Genomic DNA, 15,661 nt, shown 5'->3' with positions numbered 1-15,661 from the left:
CTGCTATGCACTGCACACAACAAGATAGGACACTCAAGTATCCTCTTTTGTTATGTGTGGGTGTGCGCGTGCATGCTTGGGCGTGCGTGCGTGTGTGCGTCTGTGTTAAGATAAAGTTAAGATAAATTTCCAATTTATCTTAACTGTGGCTCCTATATGGAGAGCAAGAATTTTGGCGTGTTCGATTTTTTTTTTTTTTGCGAGGTTCTATTAGTGGAATGTGTGGTGTCAAAACATGCGCTCTCATGCAACATTTGTTCAAACATTTGGTCGTCAAGCTCACCGGACGTGTAAATGAAAGCAGTTGCGAAGACACTTTTTTGCTATCGCCTCAGCGGGACTCACTGCCGGCAATAAAGCAGTCTTTTGTGCCGAGTGTCTTGCTTCTTCTCTTCTACCTTTTGAAGTTGAAGTGGTGCAATATATGTGTGTGCGCCAAGCATGTAGGCAATTGGCCTCCTGCAAACATCGGCCGAAATACTGGTCATCTCCTTCAGGAAGCTGTTTACAAGAAAGGCGTTGTTTTATTAATCACTGGAAATATTGCCACGAGAGCCCCCATCACCAGCGTAGACATAAATCCTGGCCTTTCACCCACTGAAAAGAGGCAACTCCAGGACCTCTTGCGGGAGTTTGGTGCGTGTTTCACGTCGTCGTCCAAAGTGCGCCAAACGTCGATAGTTAAACACCGCATTATCACGCATGAAGGAGCCCGACCAATCCATCAGCAGCCCTATCGTGTGTCCCCTCGTGAGCGAGATGCTATTCAAACACAGGTCGAAGAGATGCTCACAGACGGCGTCATCCAACCGTCAAGCAGTCCGTGGTCGTCTCCTGTCGTCCTCGTGAAAAAGAAAGACGGGACACTACGGTTCTGCGTCGACTACAGGAAGCTGAACAGTGTGACCAAGAAAGACGTGTACCCGCTCCCGCGTATCGACGACTCCCTCGACCGACTGCGTCAAGCCAAGTACTTCTCTTCGGTCAACCTCAGAAGTGGTTATTGGCAGATAGAAGTTGATTAGAGGGACCGTGAGAAAACCGCCTTCATTACACCGGACGGGCTGTATGAATTTCGCGTCCTCCCATTCGGGCTCTGCTGTGCTCCTGCCACGTTCCAAAGAATGATGGACACCGTTCTCACCGGTTTGAAGTGGCAGACCTGTCTTGTTTATCTTGACGATGTCATCATTTTTTCCGCAACGTTCACGGAACATCTGCACCGCCTCAGGACTGTCCTCAAAGCCGTTCGATCCGCCAACCTCTCCCTCAAACCAGAAAAATGCCACTTTGGGTTCACCGAATTGAAGTTCCTCGGGCACGTCATTAGTGCTGACGGAATCCGCGCTGACCCAGAAAAGCTTGCTGCCGTTGCTGCCTTTCCGGTCCCCTCCCACAAAAAAGCAGTCCGACGTTTTCTGGGCCTGTGCTCCTATTATCGCCGCTTCATTAGAAACTTCGCCCAGCTCGCCAGCCCTCTGACGCTCCTAACCCGTGATGACACGTCATTTTCCTGGGGCAACGAACAACAGAGTGCCTTCGACGAGTTACGACGCCTACTCCAATCACCGCCCATCCTGGCATATTCCGACGAAGATGCCGATACGGAGGTGCACACGGATGCGAGCAACGTCGGTCTTGGCGCCGTTCTAGTTCAGCGACAAAACGGTGTCGACAAAGTAATTGCCTACGCCAGCCGCGCACTGTCGCGTGCTGAGTTGAACTACTCTACCACGGAAAAAGAATGTTTAGCGGTAGTCTGGGCCGCCGCCAAGTTCCGCCCATACCTCTATGGCAGACCATTTCGTATCGTCACCGACCACCACTCGCTGTGCTGGCTGAAAAATTTAAAGGACCCTTGCGGCCGCCTAGCACGTTGGGCATTACGCCTGCAGGAATTCGAGTTCACCGTCACCTACAAGTCAAGCCGGAAACACACCGACGCTGATACCTTGTCACGCGCTCCCGTCGAACCTCCTCCGCAAGACACCACCGACGATGATAGCTTCCTTGGAGCGGTCAGCACATCTGAGCTCGTTTCCAGACAGCGTGCCGACGCCGAGCTCCGTCTGCTCATCGAACATCTCGAAGGTGGGTGCCCTGAAATACCACGAAACCTAGCTCGTGGACTATCGTCGTTCTGCCTGCGGAGAGGGGTGCTTTATAAAAAGAACTCTACTTCAAGTCCGACAACTTACCTGCTCGTCATACCGTCTGATCTGCGGGATGAAGTCCTCCTTGCCTGCCATGATGAACCGACTTCCGGCCACCTTGGAGTTACCCGCACCTTATCCCGAATCCGGCAGAACTATTACTGGCCCAACCTAACTTCAAGTGTCAGGCATTATGTCCGGACATGCCGGCAATGCCAGCGGCGAAAAAAACCCGCGCTCAAGCCTCCTGGACTGCTTCAGTGCATCGAGCCGCCACAAATACCATTCGACAAAGTCGGCATGGACCTTCTGGGGCCATTTCCTCTCTCGTCGTCCGGCCACAAGTGGATCGTAGTCGCCACAGACTACTTGACCCGCTACGCTGAAACGAAGGCCCTTGCGCGAGGTACTGCCGCCGAAGTTGCCCACTTCTTTATGCACGACATCGTGCTTAGACACGGCGCCCCATCGGCGATCATTACTGACCGAGGCAAGGCGTTTACAGCCCGACTCCTACGTGACATCTTAGAGCTTAGCCATACTGCTCATCGACCAACAACAGCGTATCATCCCCAAACCAATGGTCTAACGGAACGGCTCAACAAAACATTGGCGGACATGATCTCGATGTACGTCGACGTTGAACACAAAACCTGGGATGAGGTCTTGCCGTACGTCACCTTCGCATATAATACCGCGACGCAGGAAACCACCCAGTTCACCCCGTTCCGTCTCGTGTATGGCAGAGAGGTCCGCATGATGCTAGACGCCATGCTGCCGTACGGCGACGCAGAGCTTCCCCCTGAAGCTGGCCACTTCGTGGAGCAAGCAGAGCAGGCCCGTCAGCTGGCCCGCTTGCACATCAAGGTCCAGCAATCCGCCGATGCCCGACACTATAACCTTCGGCACAAGGACGTGCACTACGAGCCGGGCGACCACGTGTGGGTGTGGACACCAGTGCGCCGCAAGGGATTGTGCGAAAAGCTTTTAAATAGATATTTTGGCCCGTACAGAGTCCTGCGCCGCCTGAACAGCGTCAACTACGAAGTTGTCCCCCATGGAACTGTGGTCGCCGGCCCTCAGCGTCAACGGCCTGAAATCGTGCATGTAGTGCGCTTAAAGCCGTACTTTTCGCGTGACTGAGCGCTGTGTTCACGCTGTTTCGTACCTTTTCCCCTTACCCCACGTGTGAACTTGACTCTCCCTGCATGTTCATCTAGCGCGCGCTGTATAGTTCACCTCACCCCCAGTCCTTTTTTTTTTTGTTCCTCCTCCCCTCACTGTACATACCCCATTCCACATCGAGACGATGTTTGCTTTCGCGGGGGAAAATAATGCCACGCGCCCAACGCGCCGCGCGGCCTCCGCGCTGAGTCGAAGACGACGACGAAGCGGCGGTGGGCTCTCGTGGCGCGCTGTTCTGTTCTGTGTCGTGGAAGCTGGCTCCATAATTAAAAAGAAGGCTCCCGGTCTTGGGTTGTTCCCGACGTCTACCTTCACGGCTCCTCTGGTCGTGACAATATTTTAAACCGCATTCATGAAAAAAACTGGAGTGAGTGCGAATTTTCGGCTTAAAGCCTCTCCCACTGAAAAATACGATCGCCTGCAGCCCGCTTAAATCTATAATCATCATCATCCACCTGATTACGCCCACTGCAGGGCAAAGAGCACCTGCCTGCAAATTATTCATTCAGTAGAGAACAGGTAGAAATTGATGCGCAACCTGGCGCACTCTAACGGCTCATTTGTCACAGGGTATCAAAAAAGTAAATAGAAGCAATACACGCAGCCACTACTCGGCAAAATTTGTTCCGAGGGCACGGACAGGACAGCATGTGTGCTTCTCAATTGTAGATGAATGTCACACCCGACACAGGCGTGTCTTTCCCTCTGGAAACGATTGTTTGGAATTATCTTCGCGCTCAACGTTTCGTGAATGCTGCTGGAGCAACACTGCATGAGTCAGTGAAAACAACGTAAGGTTCAGCCGATCTAGTTTTCATTCAAGTGGGATCTTTGTGGATTCTATCCAGAATATTGTCGACATTCGCCTAAATTCTAATGTAATCCTCTCTTATCTTTATATTGCAGTTTCAGGCATGACAATGCTTCCTTTGTTGGAAGCGGTGACTCAGTGGTTATGGTGCTCGGCTGCTGAACCGAAAGACGCAGGTTCGACCCAGGCCGTGGCGGTGGAATTTTGATGGAGGCTAAATTCTAGAGGCCCGTGTACTGTGCGATGTCAGTGCGCGTTAGAGAACCCCAGGTGGTCGAAATTTCCTCAGCCCTTCACTACGGCGTCGCTCATAGCCTGTGTCGCTTTGGGACTTTAAACCCCATGAACCAAACCAAACCTTTGCTAAGAAATCATTCATAGCAATGGGAAACAAAGCCACAGTACGCGCCTGCTCATCAAAGTAGGCTGCGTGGATTATTTAACGGGATGTAAGCCTCCTCGCTCCATAGCTTTTAGATTATTTCGCCGAATGGCGAGCCTATTTAAACTGAATACGTTTACCTCTAACGGAACTGCGTGTGGTAGCAGAGCATTAGCCTGAACGTAAAAGTTGATTTGCAAGTATCTTTCGTTTTTATCAAAAGAACTCATTATTGTGAGTCGTCTAAGTGTTAAATACTGTATGCATAACAAGCCGGCTATTTGTAAGAACAGAAAACAAACTTAGAATTCGTTTATTGTTTGGGGTTAAGGCGTGCTATTACTTTTACTATATTAAAATAAACCGCATGAGAAGAAAATTGTTCAGCCATAAATGCAGTGAGACATGGAAAGTAAACAATAGCGTTGTCGAGTGCATGGGCGTGTGACAATAGGGAGGGACATATTCACGCCATTTTTTTTTGCCCCCTTTCTTTTACGTCTACATAAGGCGGAAGAGCAGAGGCCGAACGTAGCCTGACCTTCCCATGCCCGAATACATTTCCGACCACTAATGGCATGTCGCACTAACTACATGTCGTACGAAGAGGTGAATCGAGGGCAGGGCTTACATGTGCTTATTAGGCAATTCCCATCATTTCAATGCTAGGTACACAGAGAGATGACGGCCCTGCATCTATTAACTGCATGTGTGACTAGGGACTCCTGTGCGCACAAGTCGGCGCCATAAACGACACGGATCAGGTCGCTCTACATGTATCTATATGTACCGAGTAAAGGAACCCGTAAAGCTGACTGTTTTATTACATAACAGGTTAACGAAAACACATGCGTAGTTGTTTACTTGGTGAAGGTAACATGCGAGAACTGACTTCGCAAGTGCTCGCTCTGTGATCACAGCTTGGGAGATTCACTTACACCAAATTCGGTCCGGACATCTGCAACTCTGGTAAACTAGCAGTGCTTGATTCGGGGCTACAGACAGTTCACTGAAAAAGTTCGTGAAGTCCTCATCTTTGGTGCAGCCGAAATTGTTTTATTTCCTGGCTATCCTAAATTTCGTGTTTACATAAACGCTGGTGACTGACTACATCTACATTAATAATGCAAATATCGGCATTCAGTGCAAGTAGGCTAAATATATTAACCAGGAAGTTCACACAAGGTGCCAAAGAAGGCTTGTTTAGTGGTTTACAGCGGAGAAACATCTGTCACAAAGAACACAAGGAAACAGTAACCATCTAAGTTGTTTGTTTTTAAACCATGCTTACAAATGGGATCAGTCAACTCTGCGCTGGCGTCTTTGTCAGGTCCTCATGGGTGTCTGCGTTCTTAACACAGCGCAAACTATTAAAGATGCCATGAAATACTGCATTGTAGAGTCTTCGACGAGCTTTTATTCACTAAGATTTCGGCAAACTCATAAATTTTTCAGTAATAGCATAGCATGGGATCCTTGATTTCTCTCTACTAAGGACATTGGCTGCAATAGAAGATTCTCGTAAATCCTAGGATATTAATGTGTAACTGTGCACAGTAAATAACTGTTGCAGGATGACACGTGATTTTACCTAAAGGAGGTACGTCGAGGTTGCCACTTCAAGTAAGTTACGGCATTTTGAGTACTTTCTTATTCTTTACGCAGAGATGCACGGGGGTGATAGCGATACATGGCAGTATACAACAATGCAAACAAGGTGATATGTGCAGGTATATAAATGACAAATTCATGCTGTCGCACGAAAACTGGTAAAATGTAGGTGTTTACTCATCTAAAGCCTTTTCCTACGAGACAGATCTATCTCTTTTTTCGACCTTTTGTATAAACGTCTGCAGTAAGTCTGCAGCGTAAGCAGCAGGTATTTAGTTGGCCCATAGTGGCGTCTAACTGAAAGCGTTTTAAAATTCCACCTGAGCAGACAAAGATTTATCTGTTTATGTCGAGTTGAGTACCTAAAAACGACGGCCGAGTCTAGAGCCTCACGGAATAGCATGCAATACTCTAGTTTTTCGACATGGCTGATAGTGCAGCGCCTAAAAAGAAAGCAAGCCATGCAATACATTTCTTCATCTTCAAATGTATTAGCTTCCTTTCTGCACCTTTCTGCTTCCTTTCTGCATTAGTCTTTCCTTTCTGCAAAGACTCAAAGAATTGAGTCTTTCATTTAACTTGTTTTTTTTTTCTTCCGTCTTCGAAGGGAAATGCAACTGGGAATGAGGCTTCCAGTACTTTTTTTTTGTTCAATTCTATTGCTCTTCAGGTGGTGCGGCTTTGAGCTATAGTCTCTTTTGCCTTCTGTCATTCTGTCATTTTTTTTCTTATACCACTCAGTGCTTAACCATGCGATACACTGAATGTCACGCTCAGTGCTGTGGTGGAGGCAATTCGTCGAGTGTGACATTCATTGCGTCGCATGGTTAAGCACTGTCCTTCAGTTAGTGCCTTCCTGCAAGAACACTCTCGACTGCGACTGCTTTGCACTCGTGAACAGGTTCATTTACTCTGACAGCCCACTCAACGTAAAATCTAGGACCTGGTCTTTTGTTCTTAACTGGAATCTCCTTCACGTTGCTAGACGTCGGAAACTGGTTTAATCAGTATTTTTTTTCTTTCTTCAAGTCAAAGGTGTCTTATCTTCAAGTCGTTGATGGTGCATACTTACGGCGAAATGAGTGCCAAACGTAATGTTACATCGTTCCAATGGTAACTCAGGATTTGGTCAGTACGAATCTGCAGTGAATATGTTCCCAGTTTTAAGAAGCCATTTTATTGGCATGTGTCAACTTCAGGGGCTACATTATCGTGTGCATTTAGGACAAATAACGAAAGCATTAGAGCAGCTCCTAGCATGGCAACGCCTCTTTTAGAAACGTTGTTGCCGCATAGTTATGTTCAAAATGCTCTTAAAATGATGCTTATGTCATTCTTCATTTGAAAACATACAAGCATCAAATGTGTCAGTCCATTTGCTGAAGCAAATTTTATGATACTAGCCTCGGTGGCTTAGTGGTTATGGCGTTCGGCTACCAAGCCTGAGGTGGAGAAACCGAATCGCGCGACGGCCACATTGCAATAGCGGCAAAACCAAAAAAAAAAAAACGCCCTTCTGGTGCGCTAAATCATTGCACGTTATAAAACCACTGGTGGTGAAAAATAATCGGTAGCTTTCCACTACGGCATCTGATAGTCCAGAGGCCTCAAAACTCCAAAACCCTATATATTGATACGGGAGCGGTCTATTCGGTTATGAGCAACGAGCTAGCAAAAGAACTGAGGAAAGTTTTAACCGCGTGGACTGGGCCTCAGATTCGCACAGCTGGTGGGCACAGTGAGGTAGGACAACAAAGTCACAAACGTAAACAAATCCGTCGATTGTAACTCTCCCCGTACACCGGCCAACAGGGGTAATTAGGTGCCCACCAGCTGTGCGAATCTGAGGCCCAGTCCACGCGGTTAAAACTTTCCTCAGTTCTTTTGCTAGCTCGTTGCTCATAACCGAATAGTCCGCTCCCGTATCAACCAATGCCGTAACTGCTAAATCGTCGATATCGACCGGTAAGTCCGAAGCTGCACATCCTTTGTGATCGTCACGTGTCCTCGTTTGATAGACGTCGTCTGGTCGGGAACGCGATGGAGGATGTTCGGCTGTTCGCTCGTCAGCGGCCTTACCTCCGCAGGCCGCTGGGTCTAGTTTCCCCGGCGAGGACTCGGTGAGCGGCTGAAACGGCTGAAACGGCTTGTCGAAGGACGGGGGCTCGGCGAACGATAGCGGGTAGAGGTTGGTGGGCGGTAGTCAGGGCGAGGGAAATCAGTGTGAGTGTGATCCCGGCGCGTTGACAGGTGCTCCTCAATTTCGCGGGGCCGTTCGCCATTGGGCGGACAGGGAAATCGCGGATGAAATCCGCGAATTCCAGCTCGACGATAAGGGCACCACCGCGAGATTGGCCAGCCTCACCGCAGTGGTAGCAAAGGGGCCGCTGGTCAGGTGCCCGCCACACGTCCGTCTTCCGCAGCCTGGCTTCGGGCAACACAGGGACAGGCGGGGGCCGCGGCTGGAAAGCAGATGCGGATGGGCTTGTGCTCCAAGGGGCGAGGTCGCAGTTCTGTCGGAGTACCGACGCGTACGTCTGGCGCGGGGGCGTCGGTGTAAGGGCCGCAGGGGCAACAGGTTCAGGGACCACCTGCTGCACTTCCTCTCGGATAATTTGTGCTAACCACGGACACTGCGGCTGCGACTGGGCAGAGAGGCGCATTTTGTGCAGCTCTTCTTTGACGATAGATCGAACCAGCTCCCGAAGGGTGTCAGCGGAGTCGCTGGAGGCTGGCGCAAAGTCAGCAATTGATACGGTGTTCACGGCGCGATTGTAATAGCGGGCGCGTTGTTGCAGGGTCTTTTCGACGGTAGTGGCCTCCGATAGAAACTCCGAAGTGATTTTAGGTGGGTTTCGCACAAGCCCAGCAAACAGTTCTTCTTTTATCCCGCGCATCAGGTGGCGCACTTTCTTGTCCTCGGCCATGTTTGGATCCGCCCTTCTGAACAGTCGTGTCATGTCCTCATAATACATTGCGACGCTCTCATTGGGTCGCTGGTTCCTTGACTGCAGCGCCGACTCAGCTCGTTCCCGACGGTCGGTGTTGACGTAGGTCGCCAGCAACTGGCAACGGAACCGTTCCCAAGAAGGAAACGTCTCGTGGTTCTCGTACCACGTCCGCGCCGAGTCGTCAAGAGCGAAGTAAACATTGTGCAGCTTCCGCTCCGCATCCCAGCCGTTGTACCTGGCAACGCGCTCGAACTGGTCAAGCCAGTCCTCCGCGTCCTCAAACACTTCGCCATGGAAGGTCGGCGGCGTTCGCGGCTGGAGGACCAGGAAATGAGCAGCTGAGTTCCCGTTGTCAGCCATAGCTGCCGCGTCTCCGTTGCTAGCCATAGGTGCCGCGTCAGTCCTGCGCGTCGCGGCTGGAGCCGTGGTCCTAGGGGATAACGGACCATACTCTGGTGACTGACCTTGGATTCGGCGGCTCGTACTGCGATGAATCGGAGTCAAATCCGTGTTCATAGAGAGCCTTCGGGGCACGTAGATGTTGGAAAGTACCCCGCACCTCCACCAAAAATGTAACGAAGACAGGACCGGCACAGATCACAGTTTCAGCGAAGTTCAACGCACAGCAGAGAACTCACAAGATGGCTGTCCGAACCACACACGCACTTCGTCTTTGTCCACCGGCACACGCACACTTCGTCTTCATCGTCGGCGCGCTCCCATGAGCACGCGCCAATATCATACGATACCCCAACGTCCCTTCAGCTGTCAAGAACAGGGGCTTTATATTCAATTATCTTTGCCTCCTAGAGTTATCGGATTAGCCTCTTTTACAGCGATAAGGGAGCAAGATTAAATAAAAGTAGACCGAAGGTGGGATGAAATATTTACCGTAATTGTAGGCAAAAAAAAATTCGGCACAAAGGTCCCCAAGCGCTGCTTTTCCAGCCGTACATGCCACTTGAAGGGCCTCATCGGCAGCTGACATTGCGCAAATTAGTGCACATCAGTGGGAGGCAAACTGAAGGAGTAAATGGAAATGAGGGGACTCGTCGCGACCCGTCCACGTTTGGGCAAATCAGATTTTGAGCCATCAAAACTAACTGCCTTGCCCCTGTCTTTAAGTAAAAGACGTTTAGATAACTTTTGCCATACGCTAAAGAAAGATGAAATATTGTTTATCAGAAAAACTACGCGAAGGCTGGACCCGTATTACGGAACTTTGTCAAAAACCTGTCAAAAGTTATTGACAGTGACGTCAAAATGACGAAACGATGTGACGTCGACGCCTGACGCAAAATTGACGTAACGAGGGATCAGCCAATTGCAGCAGAGCGGCGCCCCGGAAGCATTTGTCTGCACGACGAGGGACCGTCTGCTAAATTTTTGCTAAAAGGGTAAAGAAATGCTCAACAATAAAAATAATTATTATTTTATTTTGCCAAAAAAATATGTTTAAAGATGAAAAATATCAAAAAAAACAAGAAGCGCAAGAAGTTAGGCTATTAAATTTGCTAGTGGGTAACTTTCGCTGCCGCGGGGGTGCGCTGACGGCGGTAAAAAACGTCAACAAGCCGCTTCGCACGAAAACAGCTGTTCCACGCCTTGATACTGTTTTCTTACGTGGCGACGAAAATCAAGGTACTGTGCGGTTGTTCCAAGTGCTGAGAAAAATGTGAATGAAGACAGTGAAGGCTACGGGTCTGCTGAGCAAACTTGCGAGGAGCAGTTGGCACGAAATCGGCGAAAACTGTTTGAGGTAAGCCTGTGTTGGTAGGCGCGTACGATCGATGGCAAAAGTGTCAAAGGGTGGAGTGTTCCAGTATCTAATGTGTGGTTGTCTGTCTGTATTCCCATAGGAAATAGAAGACGACCATGAAGTGCGATTTGTGGGGAAAAATAAATGATGTACGTTCGCATATGTGTGTTTTGTTTATATGTATAGCTGCGGCAAAGAGATGACTGAGTAACGAAAACGACCGGAGGAGCAAACAAGAAAGAGCAAAACGGTTAGGCGGACAACAGAAAGTACATTTCCCGATTCTGTTTCCTTCCGGACGGAAGCCTAAATGCTCGCATTAAAGCGATAGGCGCGAGAAATAATGCTCGGAATGCAGCACGCATACGCTCCCTCTCGTAAAGCGACTACCCTGACCCCAAGCTGTGTAGTCCGCACTATTGCCTGTTCACAGAAAGAACTCCCCGCTATTCCCTGCGGAAGTTGTTTGATATCTCTGAGAGAATAGGCGGGAAATCTAGTTTGCGATGGCGCCTAAGAAACCCCGCATGTCCGCTGCCCAAGAAGAGATGCTGCTCGATTTTTTGGAGCAGCACATCTTCTTGGCGCGGGCCTCGACGGAGCTTTCCAATACCATCACCGCGGCCCGCAAGCGCGCTCTGTGGGACGAGCTGGCGGAGAGTTTGAATCGACTGGGACCGGCTGTCAAGACTGCCGAGCATTGGCGGCAGTCTTGGCGGCAAATGTGTTGCCAAACAAGGGCGGAGCTGGCAAGTCTGCGGGCCGGCCAAGGGTGAGTCTGTCAACAGTGTTGGTAAATGGAATGCCGCAGTAACGTGTCTCTTCGCATTCGCTCGCAGGGGCACCGGAGGTGGCAAGTTGCCTGGCTCTGGGGGCCGCATCATCCAGATCTTGGGGTGGGCCAGTGCCAAGGGCGTGGGGAAACCTTATTTCCCCATTGCCAGGCGACAGGTGCGTTTGCAATGTTGTAATAGAATCGTAGTGAGGTTATAGACGTTTTCACAGTTACCTGCTTGGTGGTAATGAGGGATTCTTTACTGTTTCACAAAGTCGTGCTGTGAACAATGTACCATCAAGATGAACTTCGGGATATGCATGTGTAAACGTGCGGCGGTTTGCCTTCTCGCAGGCCCAGCTTCCTGTAGCAGCAGCATCAGCTCCAACGCGACCCCCAGCAGCAGCAGCAGCAGCAGCACCACCACCACCATCACCACCGCCACCAGCAGAAGCAGCGGCAGCAGCAGCACCACCATCTCCACCACCACCTCTGCCACCCTCCGGAGCACCACCACCTCTGCTGCTACCACCCTCTGCAGCAGCAGCAGCACCTCTGCTGCTACTACCCCCTGCAGCACCAGCAGCAGCACCAGCAGCAGCACCAGCAGCAGCAGCAGCAGCAGCAGCACCAGCAGCAGCAGCACCAGCAGCAGCAGCACCAGCAGCAGCACCAGAAGCAGCACCACCTCCGCCGCCTACACCGCTGTCGTCTCCATTGTCAGCGGGTAGGTGAACCGTTTCGTATGGCTAGTAAGTTGTGCGCATTGTTAGCGTCTTGTGTGGATTTGAATATCATTGAACAGATGAGCCTGAGGTAGAAGAAGTTAAATCCTATGAGAAGGATTTGAGTAGTCCGAATGCAGAAAGTGGAGGTTGCATATGCAGTTTCCACATTTGATAGTGATGTTTTTGTTCTGCTCCTAGGGATTTGCTAGTTCTCGTAGTGCCGCAAATGAAGTAGGTGTTCATTTTACTATGGTGCACTGCACACTTCGGTGCAACTGTCCACTGATCAGTTGTGCTGTAATGCTTTTATGCAGACGACAGCATGAGCAGCATGGACAGTGTGCTGCTGGGGGACCTCCTTGCTGAGGAGCTGAGCGAAGAAGCCGGTGAGTCAGCCTGCAAATATGTAGCCTCTTTAGCAGCCGAGTTGGAAGCTGCTCGGCCTCAGTATGATTTGCAGAGCAATATGTATAATCAAAATCATCCAACAGTGGTCGCAAAACTTTCCCGTACATCAGGCACTGGAGCTTGTGCAAGTTTTGTCCTCTTGCAGTGGGGACTGTGATGGCACCCATTGGTGTAATCAATGCGCACAGCGTATATGTTGCTACAATGGCACGTTCGTTACATCACTGACAGCGTATGCATTTGTATGGGCCTGTTCGTGTGTATTCATGTACATAGTTCTCTCAGACATGGTACAGATCAGTTTGCTTATTCAACAGTGTACCACATTGAGTAATATGCGCATGTTCCCCTCTGACAGCCCCCCAGTAGCCACAGCCGGGGCCAAGCTCCGCGAGAAGGCGCCCGCCTCGCAACAGCAGGCGGGCGGAGGAAGACGCCGTGGAGCAGCTGCTGCTGGAAACTCGGCGCAGCGCTGACCTGGCGGAGGCGCGAAACCGCCAGGACGCCGAGTTCCAACAGCGGCTGCTCGACACCATGGAAAGGCTCATTGAGAGCAACAGTCAGGTATGTGCAGACAAAATGTTCGGATTTTTTACACAGAAATATAACATAATGCATGGGTATTCAATTTTGATAATGACTGCTTGTTGTGTTCACGGCCATGCCTTGGCTCCCTGGCAGCGCTGCAACACGCTGCCGCGTTCCACTCAAAGGTGAAGCTTAAGCATCTATCAAATTTTTTTTTTTACGTTTCGCGTCATTATTTCGCACAGTGCGTACCCTCGGCACATGATTCACAGAGCCTGGCGTTCTGTCGCTGCCATATGGAACGCACGCATGTAGGGCTTGGCCGCATCATGTTTACCGTGGAAGTGAAACCAGCCCTCTTCAATCACTCGGGGTAGTGCAGTTCAAGCTCCTATCCTTTGCAGGTGCAGACAGCAGCGACTGCAGCAACCGCTGCGCAAACTGCCGCCATGGCCGATGTGGCAGCTGCGATGCGGCAGGCGGCAGGCGCACTGCAGCTGTCAGCAACGGCCACACAGCAAATGGCAGCTGCTGTTGCGGAGTCACGTGGAGAGGAGTCGGCCCGACAGCACCTGCTTGCTCAGTGTGTCGGGCTACTCACCGTTCTAATCCGCAACCGCACACAGTCGCCGGACGCATCGGTGTAATTTTTTTTCTTCTTTATTGTTCTTCTTCTTTATTGTTAACCTTCTGACATGCACACACTGTGTGCGTTTAATTCTTTTTTTTTCCGTTAGCGCCAGGTGCAGAAACTGCACGTGTATTCTCATTTTTTCCTTCCAAGCTTTTAGCAGGTGCAGAAACTGGTCTCAATTCCCTTTGATTTAGTTGCGTTCTGCCAGGTGCTCAAACTGCGCTGTGTATTCGTATTTCTTTTTTTTCCTGCCGTGTGCCTGGTGTAAAAGCTGTTCTGCATGCAACTATGTTGTTCGCAGGTAATTTTCCCTGCCGTTTTCTTCCGTCACGCGTACATTTCATGCGTGCACCTGCAGCTGTGATGCTCTCATTTCGATTTATAGGCATAACAATTTGTTGTTTTTTTCTATTGTTCTTAACATGTCGTAGCAACATGTTGTGTTTTGCACGCTGATGTGCGCTGCTGTCACTCGGAACACTAGTGCAGTCTGAATTTTTATATATGTAAACACGCCTGTCATAGGCAGGATGCAGCCATGCAACAATCATTGAACTGAAGTAGTCACATGCCTTTATGCTGTATCATCCGTTATATGGAAATTTTTCTTTTGCATTGTTCATGCTTCAGCATCTCTGATAGGTAAATGTTGTTTGCATTGTTCCTGCTGTATCATCTGTGATATGTAGATGTTTTGCATTGTTCATGCTGAATCAGCTGCATTATTTAAATGTGTTTCTTCTGTGCTCATGCTGCAACATCTGTGGATGTTTTTGCATTCAGGTTTTTGTAGTCCTCCTGAATCTACTATGAACACTGTCCCATGCAACAGTAGCCCATTGTTCTAGTCATGTTTCATATTTTATCACATCGATGTACGAATGTGCCTTTCTGCTTGCACAGCATGTGTCAGGCTTGTGATACTTACCACTGTTCTTTTCTGTCTCTGTGTGGCACAAGTTGCGCATCACGAGGCACTACTGAATGCGTTACATCTGTGTCAATTGCATTGTATGCAGTACACTCAATGCTTAAAGGTCGAAATGGGTGCCATGCTGTCTCTAAACGGTGAAATGTGCACACTGAATACATGCGATGCAAAACAGTGTGTGTGTGGTCTTCCTCTTCCAAAAAAACACCAAGAGCATTTGTTGCCTTGTTCACCCAAAACTCATCATTTATGCAGTGCCACGAACATGAATATACGCATAGGTGGTGAACACAAGCAACTGTGTTTCATACTGCAAAGTGACATCAGCAAAGAGTCAGGTGGTTACACACATGAATACTTGCATAGGTGGTGAACACAAGCAACTGTTCCATGTTGCAAGGTGACGTCAGCAAAGAGGCAGGTGGGTTGACGCGAGCAACGATGAAGGAGAGTGCACGAAGACGCGTTTGACTTGCCGGACGAGCTGTTCCGGCGTCTTTTTCGATTGGAGAAGCAGACAGCGGTGTGGCTGTGCGACGAACTCGCCGATGAACTGGCAGGTGTGTGTGCGAGTGCGTTGTCGGTGCGGCGACAGGTGTTGTGTGCACTTCGGTTCTTTGCCACCGGCAACTTTCAACCTGCTGTAGGTAACGAGGTGCATGTCGGCATCGCACAACCGACGGTGAGCAAGTGCATGCGACGGGTGGACGCGGCGATATGCGAAGTTGGCGCGCAGAAGGGCTGGGTTCACTTCCCCGTGAGCCCTGAGGAGAAGGCGCACAACCGATGTTGATCCCTGCTACTG

At 49.8% G+C, this 15,661-nt stretch overlaps 1 protein-coding gene and 1 pseudogene across 3 annotated transcripts; one reads left to right on the top strand and one right to left on the bottom strand.

The window, feature by feature from the left end:
- Positions 1 to 7,942: 7,942 nt before the first annotated feature.
- LOC149364388 (uncharacterized) lies at positions 7,943 to 9,742 on the bottom strand (annotated as a pseudogene).
- Positions 9,743 to 10,303: 561 nt separating this feature from the next.
- LOC149364387 (uncharacterized) lies at positions 10,304 to 15,275 on the top strand. Of its 3 annotated transcripts, XM_089574319.1 has the most exons (7): positions 10,304 to 11,624; positions 11,692 to 11,803; positions 11,982 to 12,162; positions 12,274 to 12,354; positions 12,670 to 12,741; positions 13,122 to 13,327; positions 13,696 to 15,275. In XM_089574319.1, the coding sequence occupies exons 1-6, from the start codon at positions 11,359 to 11,361 to the stop codon at positions 13,130 to 13,132; spliced, it is 723 nt and encodes a 240-aa protein (XP_089430445.1). In that variant the 5' UTR covers positions 10,304 to 11,358; the 3' UTR covers positions 13,133 to 13,327; positions 13,696 to 15,275. The 3 variants fall into 3 exon arrangements, with proteins under 3 accessions (XP_089430445.1, XP_089430444.1, XP_089430443.1); XM_089574318.1 differs by lacking the exons at positions 13,122 to 13,327; positions 13,696 to 15,275 and having other exon boundaries at positions 11,982 to 12,028; positions 12,086 to 12,162; positions 12,670 to 13,058; XM_089574317.1 differs by lacking the exons at positions 13,122 to 13,327; positions 13,696 to 15,275 and having other exon boundaries at positions 12,670 to 13,058.
- Positions 15,276 to 15,661: the final 386 nt, after the last annotated feature.

This window comes from Amblyomma mixtum, chromosome 2, assembly GCF_055824585.1.
Source record: "Amblyomma mixtum isolate Tamu chromosome 2, ASM5582458v1, whole genome shotgun sequence".
Taxonomy (NCBI): domain Eukaryota; kingdom Metazoa; phylum Arthropoda; class Arachnida; order Ixodida; family Ixodidae; genus Amblyomma; species Amblyomma mixtum.
This window is presented reverse-complemented; position numbering and strand designations above follow the sequence as displayed.

Excerpts from the sequence above, each read along its gene's own strand:
- LOC149364387 (XM_089574317.1), top strand. The coding sequence starts at position 11,359 with ATGGCGCCTAAGAAACCCCGCATGTCCGCTGCCCAAGAAGAGATGCTG. Across the intron at positions 11,625-11,691 it reads AGTCTGCGGGCCGGCCAAGG|GGGCACCGGAGGTGGCAAGT; the intron begins GTGAGTCTGTCA and ends ATTCGCTCGCAG. Across the intron at positions 12,163-12,273 it reads ACCTCTGCTGCTACCACCCT|CAGCAGCAGCAGCACCAGCA; the intron begins CTGCAGCAGCAG and ends CAGCAGCAGCAC.